The sequence below is a fragment of the Canis lupus genome, chromosome X, assembly GCF_048164855.1.
Source record: "Canis lupus baileyi chromosome X, mCanLup2.hap1, whole genome shotgun sequence".
Classification (NCBI taxonomy): Eukaryota; Metazoa; Chordata; class Mammalia; order Carnivora; family Canidae; genus Canis; species Canis lupus.
Genome location: NC_132876.1, coordinates 92,450,015 through 92,472,703, shown reverse-complemented (window position 1 = coordinate 92,472,703; position 22,689 = coordinate 92,450,015). Strand labels below are relative to the sequence as shown.

Here is a 22,689-nt window from a genome sequence, read left to right as displayed (position 1 = left end):
AGGCCTGGCATCCCATCACAGAATTAAGCTCAAAGTCCAGGAACCATAGTTGAAACTCAGGAGTTACTCTACTTTCTACTTGCAAGCCAGTCAATTCTCAGCTAACGGCCAGCAACACACTACTAGCATTAAGTTTTCCATCTTTTCCACCAAGACAGGATTCACAGATACATGAAATTCTTCCCAAGTGACTACAGGCAACGTTTTTAAAAAGATTTTATTTATTTATCCATGAGAGAAACAGATAGAGAGAGGCAGAGACATAGGCAGAGAGAGAAGCAGGCTCCCTGTGGGGAGCCCGATGTGGGATTCAATCCCAGAATCCCAGGGTCTTGCCCCCAACCGAAGGTAGATGCTCAACCACTGAGCCATCCAGGCATCCTTACAGGCAACATTTTTAACCAATGTTTTTCCTCTGCATAACAGAGATCTTCACGTTTTCAATCTTTGATACCTGTTTCTTTGCCACCCACCAACAGATCACTATGTGAAAGTCACTAATTTTAGGTTTTGTTACAGTATGCCCTACTTCCAATCTCAATTTCTATGTCAGTCAGGACTAGGTTATGCTGCGGTAACAAACAACTCCCAATCTCAATGTCTTAAAGCGATAAAAGTTTACTTCTTGCTATACTACATGACCATTGCATGTTCGTTGGGTATAAGAAGAGGCTCTGTTCAACATTTTCCTTTTTTACAGACCCAGGCTGGGGCAGGCTCCATCTCCCTGCTTCTACTATATGCAGAAGGCTTTATATGCTTCATCTCATTTAATCCTCATAGTTATTATTCCTGCTTTTCAGAGGAGGAAATTGAGGCATAGAGGTAATAAGCAATGTTCCCAGTGTTACATCTAGGAGATGGAATAATATGGATTTGAATTTGGCTGGTGTGTTGCCCACAAAACTTGAGTACTACCCTATATCTTCATAGAACAATGATGATCAAGGTAAATGAACTGAGGTACTGAAATTCACTCCATGGTAGGAGTTGACCTCAAAAGATGATCTTGCAAGAGAATTCTACTTTCAAACTTAGAATTTTAATTAGTGACAGTATATAAAGGCAAAATCAGGTTATGCCATTAAATAAACAGTTAACAATTGAGAATAATGTACAACCATTTTAGTAAGTCCATTTATTTCAACAAACTGTTTAAAGCATGATCATTAAATAAAGCGCAGCACAGTTTCCAGATCCGGGGCCACTGTGAGCTCTGGAGTGCTTGAGATTATCTAAGAAGACTGGACGTGGGGGGGTAATGGCCATAGAGGGGGAGCTGAGATAGATGGTGAGTGTGAAGGAGCATTCTAGGTGGGAAAGAACCACTCTGAATGGGGAAAGCTGGATTCTTCTTATTAGACTTGCTCTGGGAGCTGAACAGGGTGTGCCAGGTGGAGCCTTTTGGATATAGCCTTTCATGGGGTGTCCCTTTGTCTCCCAATGCAAGATGAGAGTTCTGTTGTCTTGTCTCTAGTGGAGCTCCAAGAGACTAGGAACTGAGAACGAACATAGAGGACCATGACATTTTGAGGTCAAGTATGAGAATTGTCTCCAACTCTCAGGAAGGGAGGATTGTCTTCCAACCCAGCAGGCATTGAAGGTGCAGAAACATCCACCGATGTCGGTGAGACTGTGTCAGGCAGCAACTGTAGCCACAGCTGCAGAAGAGATGCCACCCTCCCCCCATTAGTGTGTGAGAAAGTTGTTCACACTTTCTTTCTTACAAAAATTTCTGTCCTTGACTTTTCAGGAGCCCTCACTCTTGTAGTGCTTTTCTTACTTCGATGCCTAGCGGGTAGTCTTTCCCACCACAGTAAGTGGAAGACTCCTTCTGCTTTGGCCAAAACCATAACCTACCCCGAGTCCTCTTTCTTCAAAAAGCCACAGGCAATTTATTATCAAATCCCGTCAACTCTACCTTCACAATGTTTCCAGCATCTGACCTCTTCTCCTCCACTCTTCCGCTGCTACCATCTTAGTCTGAGCCACCATCTGTCACCCGACCTACAGCAAGGGCCTCCTCACTGGGCTCTTTGCTTCTGTCCTTGGCCACCTCTGGTCTACTCTCAACACCGCAGCCACAGTGACCACATCACATCAGGGCTATCTCCTCTCACGCAGAAATGGGCCTATGTGATCAAGTCCTCTATTATCTACTTGGTCTTATGTCCCATCACTCTCTCCCTTTCTCACTCAGCTCCGACCACGCTGGCCACCTTGCTGTCCTGAAAACACTGTGAGTTGTTTCGCCTCAAGATCTTTGCACCCGTGCTTCCCTTTGCCTGATATGAATCTCATCTCACAAATCTGTATGCTTCACCCCCCCTCAGCTCCAGATCTCTTCAAGCATTCCCTGCAGTGGGGAGGTCCGCTCTGACCATCCCATGGAAAATGGCAGCCCTGCCACTGGGCCCTCCTTGAATCTCTCCCTCTCCCTTTCCCCTGTGCCACAGCACTCCAACCGGTACGCTTACGTCCTCCTTGCCTGAGAACTAACCTACTTCCCTTGAGATCCTGCTGACCACTGGCCTCGAGGAACAAAGGACCAGGCTTGCGGGAAGAGAAGGCCTGACTGCGCTCAGAAACAGCCCTCGCTGACCACGGTATCCTCCATGAGAGACACCTGGGAGCCTTGATTATGGGCAGATTGGTAGAATCAGGACAAATGACTAACTGCTGAGCACCAGCTTCCCCTGCATGTAGCCTGGTCACTGTTTCCAGAGCCTTCCCCTTTAAAAACCTCCTGCTATTCCGGGACGGGCTCTTTGGGACATTAGGCGCCATCTTTCCAGGCTGCCCCCTCCCGGAGTAAAGCAACCTTTCCTCCCTCTTCTCTCAAGTATTGACTTCCGGGTGGTGAGCAGCAGAACCTGAGTCTGGGTCCCGCCCTCCGTCTGGTAACACCCGCGTTCCTTCTTATTTATTATTACTTCTGTAGAGCACTTACCACTGTCTGAACACATTAGCTTACTGTTTGCCTCTCCTCTGGAATGTAAGTTCCATGAGGCAAGGGCTTGTTGGTCCGTTTCCCCAGCGCCCGGAACAGCGTCTGGCGCAGAGTGAACGCCAAGGAAGCATTTACTGCGGGATTTACTGACCTCACCCCGTGCTGCCTGTGGGAAGAGACCAGGGGAGGAAAATAGGCATTGGGAGGCTGGCAGGAGGAGGCCTGGAAGGGGCTCTGAGGAATACACAGCAGACGCAGTGGAGAGACCTCGAAGGGAACAGCAGGATTTGGAATTCCAGTGATTTCTCTGAGGAAGGGTTGCCATAAATCGGACTGCCACTAGTTCTACTCGAAGCCTGGAAAATGTGGGTTCCAGTGTGACGGGCTTAAAGCTTGACAGATTGTAATCATTTTAACAAATGGATACATTTTCTAGGCAAAGCAGGAGATCTATGGCTAGACACCCTGGGTGACAGATCAAAGCTAGCAGAGCCATCTTTGAATCTCAGGGAGAGACAAACTTTCGAGTTTCTCATCAGCACATAATCAATGGCGTCCGTCTGTCCCCTGGTGGCAGCACAGCTAAACTGCACAGGGAGCTAAATTCCTTGAAGAAGAGAAGGCAAAACAAGAATTTCAATATTATACCTTCAGGATAAAGACTTTTAAACACTGAGCATGTTTTTCTTCCGTGAAATCCAACCATGCTTCCCTACTGGTGTGACTTCAGATCAAAGGGGACCAGTTTAATGGAAGACATTACCCTGCCCGGTAATGGATTTGGATGTAGAACACGACCCCTAATCCAGGCCCTACACAACCTCCCACATAAACCATCTGTCAAATGTGTTTGTAGAAAGGGTTTCTGTTATGGCCAGGAAGTTAGCATAGGCAACTTCAAAGTCCCCTCCAATTCTAGAATTCTACAACTTTATGATGAGCCCTTCTCCATTCCCTTCTAGTCTATGAGTCTGGGCATTCCTAACTTTTCCATTTCCAACTTCCACTTGCTGGAGCCATCTGCATCCCCTTGGAGTCTTCACCATGTGCTCCTTCCTTCTGCTTAATAACACTTTTTTTTTTTGCTCCTGAGTATTGTTTGTTTTAAGGGCTGGCACAGGATCTCTTTAGCCATATATGTGTGCATTGTATGTACCTCCATGGGAGGGAAAGTTCCCTCCCATGTGCAAATATATTTGCTTGCTATTTTCAAGAGTCTGAATTGTTTTCTGTCTTCTTAAGACAAATTATTATTTTTAAATTACAGAGGAAATGCAATATATTCATATTTAAAAGGTGCACATCTTAAAACCCAATAACTCTACTTCTAAAATATTTTTGGACAGACATTTGCAAACACAAGGCAGTTTGTGCAAAGATATTCATGTCAGTATTGTTTGTAAGAGGAGAATGTTGGAAATTACTCAGTTGCCCATGAGGACAGAAAGGAATAAACTATGGCCCACCCATACCGTATGATGCAATATAGCAGCTAAACTTAGCAGTGTGGCCCTATATATATTAACATGAAAAAATCCCCAGGGTATATACTGTTGCCTAAAAGGAAGTCTGCAGAATCGTATCTATTATATACAATTTTCCAGTGGCACATGCATATATGTATATAAATTTAGGGAAAATCCTGGAATTATATACATCAAAGTGCCAGCAGTTATTACCTCTTATTACCCTTGGGAGTGGATGACAAGGTGGGAAACCAAAAGGAGACAAGATGGAGGGCAAGGGCCTTGTTAAGCTTTGGTTACATGGAAGGGCTTCAAATAAAAATGCATTCGTGTGTAATGTAAATAATTTTTTTAAATTACTATATAACTGTTTAATGGTTTCTAACCTATAATCCATGAAGTCCAATGTCATACCTCCTCTTTTCTTCTCCATGATTCATTTATTTCTTGTCCTAGTGGTGGACATTGTAGTTTCCCTTTTGTAAATTTGCTTTTATGAACAATATGGCAAAGAAAATTCTTGTTTTTTTTTTCTTCATCCATGAATGTTATTATTTCTGTTGTATAGATTCTAGCAGCTGTGGTTATGGGCTGTAACACTTAAACATTGGATAGATGCTGCCAGATTGCCCTCCAAAGACAGTATACTAACGATTCATAGAACAGTAGTTCTCTGATGAGAACATACCAAGGTTGTACTAATAGCAGCTGCTCCCAGACATACTGCCTTGGCCTTAAGTCCAGACAATGGCTGACTTAATTTTCTTCCCTTGCTTATTATTGACCACTGTGGGCCTATTGCAGTGTCTGGCCATCAGCCAAAAAGTGGAAGAGACTGGGACAAGGTGGGAGGGGAGGCCACAAGGTGGCCTAGGAGACCATGAAACAGAGACAAACTAACGACCCATGGACCATATTGACCCACAGACATGCTTTCTTTGGCCTGGACAATGTTAGGCTACAAAGTGTTTAAAAACCACAAAATCAGGGCACCTGGGCGGTGCAGTTGGTTGAGCGTCCAATTCTTGGTTTCTGCTCAGGTCATGATCTCAGGATCATGAGATTGAGTCCTGAGTTGGGCTCTGTGCTGAGTGTGGAACCTGCTTGAGATTCTCTCTCTGTCTCTGTCTCTCCCTCCCTCTGCCCCTCCTCCCTCTCTAAAATAAATAAATGAATCTTTAAAATCTTCAGAATCAGTGACAAGTGTTAAGGGAGCAGTGCTAAAATTCCACTCATGATGTTTCCTTTCATATGGTTCCCCATGTGGGCCATCACCAATTCATGTAACGTTACTGATCTTTCTTTGCTCCCTCACTCATTCCTGCCCTGGGAAGTGGAATGGCTGCTTCTTATCTTCCTCTTTCTAGCTGATTCACTAGAGAGACTATGTTTCTGCTTGGGACTGGGCGGTGATTCAAATCCTGAGGTTCAGTATTAAAAAGATCAGTCGTTCAGGTAAGTCCTATTCTCCAACAGAAAGGTGATGTTTTGACTGTATCCTTTTTTCTTGTCTCTTAATTTGTTCAGAACTCAAGTAGGAAAGACCTGTACAATTTATTGGGCCCCCAAGTCCAAAATCCAATGTTGAAAAATATCAAGATCTTGAAGTTGAGAGATTTCACAGTATAATGGATATTTCTGAATTTTTTATGAAACTGAATTTCTTACAAAACTGAGGAAACTTGAGACCTTGTTTCTAAATGTTGATGATGGCTGAAGCTGATATGTAGCTTCCATCTTTGAAGGGGCATGTGCTATTCAATTCATTATGGTCCCCAATGCTTTTTCTGATATTTAGACCAAATCCATTGGCATTCAGTGTACAGTAATTGAGTTGTACTAGACAAAATAATGACTGCCCCAACATATCCACATGCTAATCTCTAGAACCTGTAAAAATGTTACACGGTAAAAGGAATTTTGCTGGTGTGATTAAGTTAAAGAACTTAGGGTGATGACATTATCCTGGGTGGGCCCAATGTAATCACAAGGGTCCTAGGAAAGGAAAGATGGAGGCTGGAGGCTCAGTCAGAGAAGGAGATGACAGAAGCAGGGGTCAGAAAGGAGAGAAAGTTGAAAATGCTACACTTCTGGCTTTGGCAATGGAACCACTAACCAAGAAATGTATGTAGGCTCTAGAAGCTAGAAAAGGCAAGGAAACAGATGCTTTCCTAGAACCTCTAGAAGGAATGCAGCCCTACTGGGGCACCTGGGTGGCCCAGTGGTTTAGCATGTGCCTTCGGCTCAGGTCATGATCCTGGGGTCCTGGGATCAAGTCCCACGTCGGGCTCCTGCAGGGGGCCTGTTTCTTCTCTCTCTGCCTGTGTCTCTGCCTCTCTCTCTGTGTCTCTCATGAATAAATAAAATCTTTTTTTTTAAAAAAAAGGAATGCAGCTCTGCTTAAACCTTGATTTTATCCCAGTAAGACCATTTTGGACTTATGACCTCCAGAACTGTAAGAAACTTAATTTGTTTAGTTTGGGGCCATCAAATGTAAGCAGCAATAGGAAACTAATACAAAAGGTAAGGAGAAAGTGAAACATTTCTTATATGCATATCTATTGCTAGAGGGAAAGCAGAAACTACATCAAGATGGCTATATCTTTCAAAATAATGTGGGAAAACATTTCATTGTGGAAGGGTAGTGGGCATTGCCGATTTCTTACCAGGCATCCCATCCAATACTCACTGCACCTTTCACACCATGTGACCCAGCAATTACACTCTTAAGCATGTGCCTGAGAGAAATGAAAATGTATGTCCACATAGAAACTTGGTCACAAATGTTCATGACAGCATTTTCATAATATTAAAAACTAAGAATCCAAATTTCCATCAACTGATGAATGGATAAATAAAATATAGGATGCAAGAAAAGTACTGATTTTTGGGGAAATGTTCAGCCCTCTTCCACATCTGATACACTTTGTGGAAAGCTAACACTTATCTGGTCTTAAGTGTAATTGAATCCTTGCTACTACAAATCATTCATGAGCCCAAATTGAGCAGAGTCAATACAGAATTTTCCAGATTAAGAGACTGGCTTATTACAGAGCAGCTTGGCTATTCTGGCCTCTCACTTTTTCTTTCAGGATGTCTTTATGTAGTGGTGTATCCTGGGGAGTAGTGGGAGTGGTCTTTCCTGGAAGCAAACAATAAGGGGGCACATTTTGGAAGAGAATTCAGAGTCAAGAAAACAACCAAAAGTTGATCTGCATTTTTAAATGTTTTTTTTTTTTGGTATGAAATTGTTTCATCTTCATTTTTAATTAAAATTTTTATTGATGTAATTATAGGTTCATATGTAGTTATAAGAAATAATAGATAGGTTCCCTGTGTCCTTTTCCCAGTTTCCTCCGATGGTAACATTTTGCAAAACTATGCTACAATATCACAACTAGGATATTGCCATTGATAAATCCACCAACCTTATTCAGATTTCCCCAATTTTACTTGCACTTATTTGTATGTATTCAGTTCGACACAATTTTATGACACGTAGAGTTGTGTGTCCACTACCACAGCCAAGATACCAAATGGTTCCAACCCCACAAGGATTTCTCATGCTGGACTTTTACAACCATCCCCACTCCCCTCCTGCTTATTATCTCAACACTCTGGAACCCACTAATCTGTTCTCCAATTTTTAAAGTGCCATTCCAAGGGGTGCCTGGATGGCTCAGTTGGTTAAGCATCCGACTCTTGGTTTCAGCTCAGGTTTATGATCTCAGGGTGGAAAGACTGAGCCCTGAGTCAGGTTCTGCACTAAGTGGGGAGTCTGCTTGAGGATTCTCTCCCTCCCTCCCTCTGCATGTGTTCTCTCTCTCTCTCTAAAATAAATAATCTTCAAAATAAAAGTGTTTCAAAAATGTTATATAGATGGAATCATATACTATGTATTCTTTTAGGATTGCCTTTTTTACTAGGCCCAGTTCTCTTGAGATTCATGCAAATTCTTGTATCAATAATATATTCCTTTTTTTTCTGAGAAATACTCCATGTACATACCAGAGTTGGTTAAACTATTCACTCACTGAAGGACATCTAAGTGGTTTCTAGGGTTTTTTTTTTTGTTATTACTATTAAAACTGTTACGAACATTTGTGTATAGGTTTTTTTTCTTTTTAGCACCCTATGCTAGTGATTCTAAAAGCCAGACCATTCCCATTGACGTGCTCCCTGCCTAATACACCACTCTGCCTGCCACAATTGCTGCTGGTACTGGAACTTGGTCTGTCTTCTCTGGATTGAAGGATGGTAGACAGAGGAGAGGGCAAGGTATGGTGACTCTTCTTCCACTCAGAAAACTTGCACCAATCTTTGATAAGACTTTTGCTTCTCTCTTTGCCTCCCTCTCCTGTTGACTAATGCTCCTTATTTTCGATCCACAATTCGGAGGAACTATTTTGCTTGACTTAATGTACCCCAGCCATTCCTGGGTAAAGAACATCCACTTTCCCAAATTATGAGGCAGGGTTATTTGATCTGTAGGCTATGCACTTTCTTGTATGTCATTTCTGCTAATAAGAGGCATTGAATGGGCCATTACTGCCATGTCTGGTATGTGTGAACGATTCTCTAGGTAGATACCCATCTTCACCACAAAAAAAGGCGCAAAAATCTATAAAACACACAATGTTGACTTTTTATAATAATAGTCTTTAAAATAGGTGGTAAAATGAACTCTAATAAGATATAAAATGATCTGTCAACTAGTGAAAAGTGAGGTGATATAGATCCAAAAAGGAATTACTTTAGTTTTGGAAAAGTTGATTTGTAGCCTTTCTTTCTTTTCATAGAGTACAGGTTTGGCTCACTGATAAGGTCCCTCTGAGTCCAAGATAATAAAAACATATAAAAATGCTCTGTGTCCCTTTGTAACTGAGAACAATAAAAGGGAAAAAAAGGTTCTCAGATCCATTAATATCTAATTTTTTAAGTGGCTAGGAAACACTTCTTTAATGCAGGGGTTGGTAAACTTCACCAGCTTGCCACCTGTTTTTGTAAATAGTTTCCTTGGAACACGGTACACCCATTCACTCATGGTCTGTGGCTGATTTCATACTATGATGGCATACTTGAATAGTTGCAAAGGCCTGCAAGGTCTCAAATATTTACTATATGACCCTTTACAGAAAAAATTTGCTTTAATTTGATTATTAAGAAACCATTGTTCTAACCCTGACCATTTTGGGTGGTGTTTTGTATGAGCATTAACTATGAAAGCCCATGTTCGCTCATGCAGCTTAACCCAAATTCCTGGCCTACAAAATTAAAGGTCAGAACATGCCAAAATCTAATAATTTTCATGCAGATTTTCTCCGTAAGGTATTATAGGGGATGAAAATGAGTTGACAAAGCTTTCATTACTGGCTCATGTAAAACTCTGCCCTGAAAAACCCAGACTGAAATATCTCGTTCAAAGCTGGTGTTCTTAAAAAAAGTATCTAAAAAGATGAAGCATTCAGTAAAATAAAAAGGCATGTATTTTGGCATGAAGAAAGCCGAATATACATTACTGGATAAACCCAGGTATCACATTCCCTGACACAGTAAGGCAGAGCTGCAAAGAAACTTCCCATATAGTCTATACCTTTAAAGCATCCCAGATTTTCCCAGCACCATTTATTGAAGAGATTGTCTTTCTTCCAATGGATAGTCTTTCCTCCTTTATCGAATATTAGTTGCCCATAAAGTTCAGGGTCCACTTCTGGAAAATTGGACATCCACATGCAGAAGAATGAAACTAGACCACTCTCTTTCACCATACACAAAGATAAACTCAAAATGGATGAAAGATCTAAATGTGAGACAAGATTCCATCAAAATCCTAGAGAAGAACACAGGCAACACCCTTTTTGAACTCGGCCATAGTAACTTCTTGCAAGATACATCCATGAAGGCAAAAGAAACAAAAGCAAAAATGAACTATTGGGACTTCATCAAGATAAGAAGCTTTTGCACAGCAAAGGATACAGTCAACAAAACTCAAAGACAACCTACAGAATGGGAGAAGATATTTGCAAATGACATATCAGATAAAGGGCTAGTTTCCAAGATCTATAAAGAACTTCTTAAACTCAACACCAAAGAAACAAACAATCCAATCATGAAATGGGCAAAAGACATGAACAGAAATCTCACAGAGGAAGACATAGACATGGCCAACATGCATATGAGAAAATGCTCTGCATCACTTGCCATCAGGGAAATGCAAATCAAAACTACAATGAGATACCACCTCACACCAGTGAGAATGGGGAAAATTAACAAGGCAGGAAACCACAAATGTTGGAGAGGATGCGGAGAAAGGGGAACCCTCTTGCACTGTTGGTGGGAATATGAACTGGTGCAGCCACTCTGGAAAACTGTGTGGAGGTTCCTCAAAGAGTTAAAAATATACCTGCCCTACGACCCAGCAATTGCACTGTTGGGGATTTACCCCAAAGATACAAATGCAATGAAACGCCGGGACACCTGCACCCCGATGTTTCTAGCAGCAATGGCCACGATAGCCAAACTGTGGAAGGAGCCTCGGTGTCCATCGAAAGATGAATGGATAAAGAAGCTGTGGTTTATGTATACAATGGAATATTACTCAGCCATTAGAAACGACAAATAGCCACCATTTGCTTCAACGTGGATGGAACTGGAGGGTATTATGCTGAGTGAAGTAAGTCAGTCGGAGAAGGACAAACATTATATGTTCTCATTCATTTGGGGAATATAAATAATAGTGAAAGGGAAAATAAGGGAAGGGAGAAGAAATGTGTGGGAAATATCAGAAAGGGAGACAGAACGTAAAGACTGCTAACTCTGGGAAATGAACTAGGGGTGGTAGAAGGGGAGAAGGGCGGGGGGTGGGAGTGAATGGGTGACGGGCACTGGGTGTTATTCTGTATGTTAGTAAATTGAACACCAATAAAAAAATAAAAATAAAAAAAATAAAAATAAAGCATCCCAGAGTGGGGGAGTTGCCCATGTTTTGCATTCTGTAGGGAAGTGACCACTATTCGGGTGGTGCCACCACAAGTGTCTTTTCAAAGTCCCAGCTTCATCCCTGACATCCTTAGAAGCCATTTTGGAACGAAACATTCTTCATGAAGCAGTAGGAGTCAGTTCTAAGTAGTCCTGGATTGTCAATATATCCTACGTATCCAAGGATGACATATCCAAGTGAGAATTACAGGGTTTGCAACTAGATATTGTGGACTAGAATCTCCTGGACCACTTAATGTATATTGATGATGGCCATCTAAATCTTGAAAGGGCTGCGTGGTTAAGAGCCTTTTATAAGGCATTTCACAAATATACAAAGGTCAGTTTTACTGACTCTTTCTAGTCACAAAATGTAGCTCCACCTTCTGTATTTTAAAACAAATTCCCCTCAGGTAGGTCCTAACACATGGGGTGAAATTTTCATCTCTCAACCTTTGCCTTAGTGTCTGCAATATAAAAGAACTACATTCTTTGTCATAAAGAGTCAGCATTTTCTCTAACTTTTAAGGAACTTATCAGATCAGTTTGTTGGGTTTTTTTTTTTTACTTTGAAAATCTGCAGTATTGTTAAATTACTTTAAAAATGTGATGACTTTAGGTGGTGAAATGCTTTCAGTGACTCATAATTAGATAACATCCAGCTTGGGAAGAAGAGTAAAAAAGTACTTTTTACTAAAGAAAATGTAATGAGATGTTGCCATCAACTTAGGGCAGCATACTAGCACTTTACAAACATAAAATTGCAGCTTTACAAAAATCCGAGTTAGTACTTACATTTGAATACCCTAATTTTACATACTTAAAGTCTTTAATTAAAAAACAAAACCAGCAACAACTCAATTGAAAGTTGACAAACAGGGACAAAATTCCTTCCCAAAAATAGTCATTAAAAGCTAATAGTTACAGAATGTATTTTACATTGACTTCTTTAAAGTGAAATTTTGTGTTAAAATCAGAATAAAAGGCATAAAATAGAAGCTATTATGTTGTAATGTTGAATACTGGGCTTGGGTTGCTATTTTAATGGTATTTATTCTGTACACTGTATCTGTGTGACCTAACATTCTTTTTCCTTATTCCTATTTAGAATTTTTTAGAGTAAGCACAATGCCATTTCTTTATTCAATGATCACGCAAGAAGCAAAAGCACAGCACAGGAAGATAATCTTTATTGTATTTTAAATAAAAACAGAGCAGATAGCAAGTTCACGAGGTATATTTGATTATTATTCCTTTAGAATCAGGCTTCAATAATAATAACCAAAAGCAAGCCTTAACCGCACAGATATTTTGGTCACTATTATAATCTTCAAGGGCACAAAAGCTAGCAGTGCAAAGTAAAATAAAGGTAATGGCTGTGAGAATTTTTGACGTGCCAAAAATGTAGATCACTGCATGAAACTCTATCCTCATATTTTAATATTCTTCTTAAACATTAAACAATTACTGTTATTCAGCAACATATCAAACATGCACGTAGTATTCCTACAAGAATACTATCTACTATCTTAATATTGTCAGTACTAATATAAGCCTTTCCCCTCAAAATGCAATGAATCATGATTCCACTCTCTAAACATATTAGTATTATTAGTAATATGCAAACTTAATTTTATTTTCCAGGTTAAATAACTAGATTGACTTCATATTTGGTGACCAGCTATGTACCCTAATTTTTCATCTTTTATTTTAATAAATTTAACTACATTTCATAAGCCCTGAGATATTCATTAACCTGCTAATGATTGTATACTTTTAATCTATACTTGATTCCACTCAATTTGAACCCCATGTAGTATTTAAATTATTTACAGATGATTGTAACTAAAGCAATGATAAAACTGACGATCTGTGTAGTTATACTGCTAGTAAGGCCTTTAACTAAGAGTTGCATATTTTATGCATTTTTTTTTTACTTGCTAGGAGCAATGCTTAAAATGACATCTATAATTCTCTGTCAGCAATAAGTGCTATTCATTTTGCTTACTTCTACATGGATAACCAGATTTGTTTTCTTCTTGTAAAACAATTCCTTATTTCTTCCCCCAACATGTTAGCTGTCCAACTGAACAGGTGCCAGAATTTGCACAGTACATTGATAACTATAATGCTAAGAGAAAAATATGCTTATAATAGGAATTCCATAAATGTTAGATCTACATGAAATGAGTCAGTTGTAAGGCAGCTGTCAGTGTTGTGTACTTTTCATCACACAGTCATGAATTATGTTTAACTAGGGAATTCAGGTTACCAGATTTATTTGGCCCTCAAATGTAAATCCAAGAATCTGGAATTTTAAAAACTGTCTTGACAATTCTCAGAAAAGTAACAAGTCAGTGATGGTTGCTACTGCAATAATAGTTGGTAGGGAAAAAAATGAACAGAACTATTTTCCACTAAATGATGTTTACAACTGAGTGAGAAGAAATGAAAAACTAAGAAGTGTTAGCCAGTTATTATTTTCTCTACATTTATCTCTGCAGCTTTTTTTTTTTTTGGGGGGGGTCCATACATTTATTCCTGTTAACTTCCCTAGATGAAACAGAATTTCATTATCTGAGTGGATTTCTCCATCTTCTTAGGTACATGTTAGTGAAAAGCCGGTGTAAACATAAGATTGTATTTTCATGTCATGCCGTATTTGTTTTTGTGTTTTGCCAACATTAATTTTTTCCTATTTAAATGATGCCGGATAGAATGAGATAAACTGCCAACTTACTATGACATTGCTTGCTTATAATATTCAGTTTTTGTTGCTAGCTTTTGAAGCATATTGCACACTTGTCATCTAACACATTAATAAGTAACTACTCTTTTTAGAAAGGATACACTGACAAATTCTTAAGTTAATGGCTTTGGCCGAACATTTTTAGTCTGTCACAGAACAATAGCAATGGCAAAAACATTGACAATACAGTTCATGGTTCGGTTCTCCCATCTTACGGTACAGGTTCCTGAAACACAAAAAAAGGACTTTGAAATATCAGCAAAATATCGAAATCACACATTTTCATTGGTTTTAATATCATATTTTCTGCAATCTGTTAGAGCTTCACATTTCATATTTGAAGGCATATTTGTTGCTAGGTAGAAAGCAATCCTGTTGATGCTTTTTCGGAATTTAATTAGAGGTAAGTAAGCATCTGATAATAAGTGCACTATTTGACTCTGCCAGAAGTTGGATTTTGTATGAATCAGCTTAAGGTCTCTTACCATCAGATGTGGTGTCCCAAAAACATGAGCTGGCTGTGTGAAAGCCATAGGCACTCCTCTGGACCACTGCACAGGTCACTAAAAATAAAGCTGCAGAATGAGAGCACTGGCAAAGGAGAAGATATCAAAGTGTTTGAGTTCAGAGCTCTAAAAGCTGTAAAAACCAACAGAAAACAAAGCACTCGGCAAATAGATTAGAAAAAAATAAGTCCTCTTGATTATCTACCACCACGATTTTGACCCCACTGGATCCAGTCTGTTGCCCGCTGCCATAACCACTGATGATTGTGCTGCAGGAAAAAAATGTGGGCCAAATCACGTGCCTCATTCCATGGGCATAATCCAGACACAAAAATGAAGAAAAGATTACACTTTCCCAACAATTACCGTGTGGCGCTTTGCCATCCTATGGCCATGTAAGGAGGCCTGGAGCTCCTGACAGGGAGACAGTAGGGCTGAGTGGGTTTTGGTGGAAGGGGGGCAGCTGATACAAATGTAAAAGGTACAGCTGCTAAGGACAGGTGGGTGGCTGGCAGGAGCTCCATCTTTTAGGTAATACCATATATTGTCTTTGTCTGAATAAGGTAGAAGTCCTTCATGTCCTATTAGAATCCAACTTGTGTATCACACTCATTTATATTCTCTAAATTCAGAGAAGACCGTGAGGACAAAGGGGAATAAACTAGTGAGGAGGGACACTGATACTCACCAATATATTTATAAGCTTTTCCCAACTTAACCAAATGTGTTAAGGATTGTTCCACTATGCTTGCAGTCCATTGGTTGATGTTGTTCTGGTTATAATCTTCACCACCCAAGACCCCATCTATACACTAAAAGGGCAGAAGACAGTTAAAGACATATACAAATCACAGCATATACAAATCACATAAACAAATATGTTTATTCAAAACATAAAAATATTTATAATCCCAAAAAGCATCTTAGAAAATACACATCTGGTAAATATTTATTATGCCCTGTCTCTGTGTTAGGATTTTCAGAGTGTTCACCTGCACGTATTATCTCAGTCTATGAGATAACTAGAGGCCATATAAAGATAAAAATGACATGGACTCTGTTGGAAAGAACTAGCAGAGCAGCTAATAAAAGAAATCTAACACAAGAAAGACTAATCAAGGATGATAAGCTACGTCATAAAAGGATTATGGAGGCAAGTGGAGATTAAGGAAGGGTGAAATTAATTGGTTAAAGGTTGGCTTTGAAACAGCTGGGATTTGAACTAGGTTTCAGATGCTAGAAACAAAGCAGGAGTCCAACTTAAAAACAGAATTTTCATGTGTAATAATTACATTTCTGTTTACATTATGTAATTACTTAACTATAAAGCTACCACCTCCTGCCACTAAAAGTAAATCAACAAACATCACTTTTCAGATGCTTTAGCACAAGATAGTTAAATAATTTTCCAGTGCTCATTCACATCCATTTCTGATGCCTGATTGAGTGCTGGTCTAGAACCCCAGTCGTAGGCTGTAAAGTCACTTCTGCCACCTACTCACTGTGACCTTTTGCAAGTGACTTAACCTCTCAGAGCCAGAGCCCCTATTTTCCAAACCCTTAGAACAGCCTCATTGTATCAGGTTGTTGTGAGGATGGAGTGAGATCGTGAATATCAAGTGTGCTCAAGTATAGGGACTGCGACAGAGGAAGCACATATGCAATGTTACAGATTATCATCCTCCTTATTGTTGCTGTCATTTTATTTTTCCTGGCTTTATTGAGGTGTAACTGACACGACAGTGTGTAAGTTCGAGATGTACAATGTGATTTGATACGACAGATATATTGTAAAATTATCACAATAAGGTTAGTTAACAAATCCACCCCTCCATGTAGTTACTACCTTTTGCCTTTGTGGTAGAATCATTCAAGATCTACTATCAGCAGCTCTCAAGTATACAGTACTGTTAGCTAGACTCATCATGCTGCACTACATATGTCTGAACTATTAAAATACGGCAGGATTTTGAGGTGCCTGTCTAGCTTTCTCAGATCTCGGGTTGATCCTAGCTATACAAGACTAGACCTGGATGAGTTCTGGGTGAGCTTGTGCCCTAGAACATTCAGACAGGCCAGACACTGTCTCAGGATGGGCTGAGAAGGTGCTCAATGCCCAGAGGGCAAGCCAATCCAGCCCAGACTAAAGGCAGGGTAGGGCCTGCTAGGACACAGATCCAGCTACCACATCTACAATACATGGTTGCCTTCTGGGCCAGCTCATTGTTTTCCTAGGATTTGGCACAGTGAAAAATGACTCAGGACTATTAAAAGGGTTCATAAATGCCTTACTCACAGTATAGTCTGTATGTGATACCACTAGAGTAATTCAAGTTCCTCTGTCAGAATTGATTCCCAAATAGAACTTCCTGTCTATTTGCCTACTAGGAGGATCAGATTCCATGTTTCAAATAATTTTCTTAAGATTTTGATTTAGCATATCAGTGTCTGTGTTAAGTGATTATTTTTCCAATTAAATTGGGCTAAAACATACTTCTAGGGTCTTTTGACATATTTTACATATAATTTACCTATATAAAAGTGTGTGTGTGACAGAGACATACACACACATACTTCTATAGTTTTAATTTTTAAAATAATATTTGCCCTACAGAATAAGGGCTCTTTTTTTTTTAAAGACAGAACATCAATTTTAGAAAACAGCAAACCAGTTTTCTAGAATAATGCTCCAATATCACTTTCAGAGTAAGCTCCAGGATATCTGATGGCATACAACAAAACACCTAAGGCCCATCTCTATAAAGCACCCCTATAAAAAGTGAGTAAATATTAAAAATCTTGCGATGCCTGGGTGGCTCAGTGCTTGAGCGTCTGCCTTCGGCTCAGGTCATGATCCCAGGGTTCCGGGATCGAGTTCCGCATTGGGCTCCCCACAGGGAGCCTGCTTCTCCCTCTGCCTCTCTGTCTGCCTGCCTCTCTCTCTCTGTCTCTCATGAATAAATAAATAAAATTTTTAAAAAATATTTAAAATCTTGTTTTAATCGAAGGTTTCTAAGTTTGTACTGGAAGTCAAAACAGAGCTTTTTAAAGTTTCAAGATGAACAAGATGTGTAACTCACCTCCTTCACAATATTGTGAGCTTCATCAGCATTGAAGCCAACCTAAAGGAGGGGAAAACAAGATACAGCTGCTTTCAGCACAGACTTCCTTTTATTTGTAGCTGTGATGACACACAGAATACCCTAGGCTATCCTGAGCAGGTGTTAGTGACAGCAGACCATAATGATAAGGGGTGTCAGGTGTACCCAGCTGCTAATCCCACCGAGAACACTTCTACAATTGCAGAATGCTTTCCCCACCCACCTCCCTTGAGATTTTGATTCATTAAGTCTGGGGCACAGCCTGGGCAAACACAGTTTTTTAAAGGTGCTTTGCTGGTGATTTTGATGAATGCCCTAGATTGAGAATCTTTGTACTGTAAAGCTCAGGAAATAGCAGGAGGAGGATATAAAGATGTATACACATACATCAGTATATAGGAAAAGGCCACAGAAGAATAAGAATGAAGTGATCTATAAAGAGACTAATTAATAGACTGTTTTCAATTTTGTTTAACTTCATGTGGGGCAAAAATGTGGTTTTCCTGAATTAAAGATTATGAAAATGCTTGATCTAAATTAATGTCACCTTAATATTATAATAGGCCGGGTAACTTAATCTTTGTTGTGAAGTGGCTTGATAGACTTCTGAGTTAAAAGCAACTATTAATGACATCCAAGTGTCCTAGAGTAGAGAACTAGGCTATGTGATAAGATTGTAATCTAAACCAAAACTCTTCAGGCAATACATGATTTGTTTCCATGGAGACGTTTCAGGTGCTTTATGACCTCACCATTTTTGTAAATACCACTGTGCAACTTAAAATTAGTTAAAAAAAAAAAACAATTCTGGAGCTAAGTATCATCCTGAGTATAAATTTAAAATATTTTCAACTCATTTCATTACACTACAGAATTCCCCAACAACAAAAGAAAAAAAAATCGTAAACAACTAGGATTGTGAAAACAACTCTCACATTTTGACTCTCTCAAAATTATCATTTCACCTTAAAATAAGGTCATCATTTTCAAAAGTGACCTACAAATTAAATGATGTCCGTTTCACTGCGATTTGGAAGGTCACCCAAGAATCAGGTAGTAGTGGGCGGCAATGGTAACACATGTAATCTCGTTTCTTTTCAAATATATTTAGGAGGTACTGTAGTACAGAACCCCCCTGGGAGTCAGACCAGCGTTTGGCGGGAGGGATAGGTCTGAGAAACTGCTTGTGCCTTAATTTCTAAAATGAGAATACTTTCCCACTAACCTACAAGCGTGTGTGCTACCCGCATCACAAAACTAAATGGGTTTCAGTGTGGCTTCCGCAGAAGCCCACATCCGAAAGACGGAGGGACCAGAAGCCCTCTCCAGGCCAGGGGTCGAACAGCACACCACTTGCGGTGGCCCCTGCGCCAGGTGCCTACTTTACTTCACTGCATCGTTCACCTGTGGCTACCACTGGACGGAGAAGGCCTTGCTCTCTTCTGCCCTTCAGGCCGGTCCCTATGCTGGGATCCCTAAGGCCTCACCCTCCTAATGGCTAAGGGGAGCCAGGCTTGCAGGCGTGTAGTCAAGAGGCCTGGGTTCGAATGGGGCATCTGTCGCTCCTGGCGGTTTTAACTTCGGGCAAATCGCTTAGTCGCCATGAAAGTCAGAGTCCCCATCAGTAACACGAAGCGAACACCTAACATCGTGGGGTTCCGGTGAGGCGCCGGGAGGCCTGAGGCAGTAGGCGGGGGCTCGTGATCCGCGGGGCACCTCCTTCCAGCCCACCCCCGCCGCGGTGCCGGGGCGCGGCTCTGCCATCAGGGCCCGGCTCGCGAGGCTGCGGCACCTGCCTCGGGGACGCCGAGGGGCGGAGGGAGCCGCCGGGCAGACCGGCCTCGGAGACGGGCGGCGCCGACACCCCATCCCCACCCCACGCACCCCGAGCCCGCCTTCCGGCCCTCCACCTCGATCCCCCGCCCGCCCCTGCCACCCCGACTCGCAGCCCCCCACTCAGGCCTCGGGGCCGGGCGGGGCGGGGCCCGGAGGGCAGGGGAGGGGGGCCCGGGCTCGTTGGGCGCCGGACCCCGACTGTCGGGGGCGCCCTCGGGGCCGAGCCTGGAGCCGAGGCGGGCGAGGGCGGGGGTCGCTCGCGGGCTGCCGAGGGGCGGTACCTCGTCGCAGTGCCTGTGGTACTCCTCCATGGTGGCGCCGACTCTGCCGAGGGGCGGAGCCACAGCCCGCCGCGCTCCGCGTCCGCGCAGTGCCCTCCGGGGAGGCCCCGCCCCCATCCCTGCAGCGGGGCGGCCCCCCGGAAGGCCCCGCCTTTGTGTCGTCAGGGCGCCGCCTCGTCGGGAGCGGGGGCGGGGCTCTGCGCGCTGGGAGGCGGCTGCCCCTTGCCCCGCCTTTCCGGAAACCCGGCTGGGGGGTGAAGAGCTGGGCAGTGTGGCCGGATGGGTGACCTAGTGTCAGCCCAGACCCCGCAGCGTTGGTTGAGGGCCCACTGCCGTGTCTAGTGCACATACCCTTTCATCACAGTCCCGCCACCAAGTGCAGTCGGTGTAATAATGAACACTTTGAAGTGCTTTGTCCCCTCACCAGCCCTGTTACTTGGTTACTTAGGTGAATTGACCTCTCACAGCCTCGTATGAAAACTTCAGATTATACCTACTTCACGGTTGATTGTTAAGGATCGAATGAAATGTTACATACATTACTCTTAAAAGTAAATGCCTCTACCCCGGTCCTCCTCAGTGGCGACATAAAAAGAAATATTTGACTTTTAGGATATAAGGTACAAATACCCTAAATTAAATGACAAAATTGAGCAGAACAAGGATTACATTTATCTAAAAGTTCCTGATGAGCCTAAGGATTTCCTCTAGTAAACTCAGAATAACCCAGCAGGTTTGGTTCTGGTACCAACCCTCCCATTTTTCAAATGAAACTGAGGTACAGGGAGTTTAGGTCATTTGTGGAAGTTCACATATCCAGTGAGAGAAGAAGGATTTAAACTCAAGTAGTCTGATAGTAGCGCCCAAGTTCTTAACCTAAATTAGTTTCCTATTGCCTCAGTAACCAATTACCATAAATTTAGTGGCTCGAAGGGACACAAGCTTATTATTTTACAGTGCTGGAGGTCAGAAGTCTAAAAATGGGTCTGCAAGACTATGTTTCTTCTGGAGGCTTTAGGGGAGAATCCATTTACTTGCTTTTTTGCAGCTTCTACAAACAGCCTGCATTCCTTCGCTCAAGACCCCTTCCTCCATCTTCAAAGCTGGCAATTTAGTATCTTTTCTCCTCTCTGACCTCTACTTCCATCCTCATGTCTTCTCTCTCTCTCAAGGTCCTTAACTTAATCATATCTGTGAAGTGCCTTTTGCTACATGAGGTAAGGTATTCACAGGTTCCAGGGATTCAGGGATTCAGACGTGGACATCTTTTGTGGGGCTGAGGTGGGGGTGGCAGGGGTCACATTACTCAGCTTATCGCAACCATTATTCTATCTTACTCTCCCAAATCAAGGTTGGAAGGTTCATTCGTATTCTAGTCCAACTCTCTTATTTTACAAGTAAAACTGGAGCTCAGAGAGGTGCCATATCTTGGACAAGGGCACGTAGATGTTAACCAGACCCCGGGGCTTCCTAATCTCAGGCCTCTCCATTCTCAGCTCTCATTTTATGGGCGAGGCTGAACCACACTGGCCTGCTTACTTGATGGTGTGCAGTTTGCTACTGGGCTCTCCTAAATTGTGTGTCACGTGCAAGCTACTGCAGAAAAGCCGCATTTGTAATTCATAGAGGAAGACTGTTTCTCCTTTTTTGGGATATTTTGCACACCAAAGTGATTATACCAAAGCTATTGCAATATGGTGGCAGCTATTATGCCTACTTGTTTTGTAATCACCAGGAACCTGGTAACTCCCATAAGAAACCTTTTCCAGGATTAGAAAGGATTAGTTCACTTCAGAACTATTCATCTTTGAGAACCAGAGTTCACTTTTCAAGCTATGGGGTACCACTTTGGGAATGAAAATTTCTCTGTACTTAAATCAGACACTTAGAATTACAGTTATTAATGTTCTCACTAGTAGACCATCATATGTTATATAAATATTGATGAAACTCCCCAATCGGTAGTGCTAACCCCACTTCACTATAGGTTCTGTTTTGGACATCTGCATCTATAATCCCTTAGTTTCTGGTATTCAAGCTACTACAAATCAAGACTGTCACACAGGACTATTTTAAGGCCCTTATAATATCTGATCCCAATATGACAGCATAGCCCAAACCACCATTACAAAAGAAAATTGCAACATAATACAATTTTCCTAATTATCAGAATTACCAAGAGTAGAACACTGGTTTTTAAATTGCTTTATTTAGGATGAACATGGATCAGCAATAGGGCAGGGAATAGAAGATATAAATGGAGCAAGAAGTGACTATGCTCATCGACACTTTCTTTCCTCTCAAAAGTACTGATCGCCAATGTAGATGTGTGAGAAGAAATGTCCTATCTGTGGCAATCACTATGCTGTGGAATTAGTCTTGGGAGGATCGAGGAGAACAGGAATTGAACCTTGGCTGCAAATCAGAATCATAGGAGGAGGTTTCAAAAATCATCTAGGGCTGGCCCCCACTCCTGAGATTCTGATTTAATTGCTCTAGAGAGGAGCCTGGCATCGATAGTTTTTCAAAAGTTTCCCTGCGGTGATCATAACATGCAGTGAGGGTTGAGAACTCTTGGTGCAAAACCCTATTTTTACTAAAACGAGGTAAGTTCATTTTTTCTGGTAAGACTTAAAGACAGCTCTGCTGGAAGCTAGAGCAGTAAATTCTATTACTTCTTGGGGCTTCTTTGTGATCTATGATTTGGTCATTCATACATTCATCACTCTGTGCCAGGCATTGTGTTAGAGCAGTGGTTCCCAATCAGGGGCGATTTTTCCCCTTCCAGGCTCCTGCAGACATTTGTGATAATAACGTCTGGA

At 41.6% G+C, this 22,689-nt stretch overlaps 1 protein-coding gene across 2 annotated transcripts; it reads right to left on the bottom strand.

The window, feature by feature from the left end:
- Positions 1-12,562: 12,562 nt before the first annotated feature.
- On the bottom strand, positions 12,563-20,028 carry DYNLT3 (dynein light chain Tctex-type 3). Of its 2 annotated transcripts, none has more exons than XM_072817470.1 (5): positions 19,868-20,028; positions 17,730-17,771; positions 15,338-15,461; positions 14,629-14,706; positions 12,563-14,369 (listed from the first exon to the last, which is right to left on the bottom strand). In XM_072817470.1, the coding sequence occupies exons 1-5, from the start codon at positions 19,982-19,984 to the stop codon at positions 14,293-14,295; spliced, it is 438 nt and encodes a 145-aa protein (XP_072673571.1). In that variant the 5' UTR covers positions 19,985-20,028; the 3' UTR covers positions 12,563-14,292. The 2 variants fall into 2 exon arrangements, with proteins under 2 accessions (XP_072673571.1, XP_072673572.1); XM_072817471.1 differs by lacking the exon at positions 19,868-20,028 and adding an exon at positions 18,298-18,399.
- Positions 20,029-22,689: the final 2,661 nt, after the last annotated feature.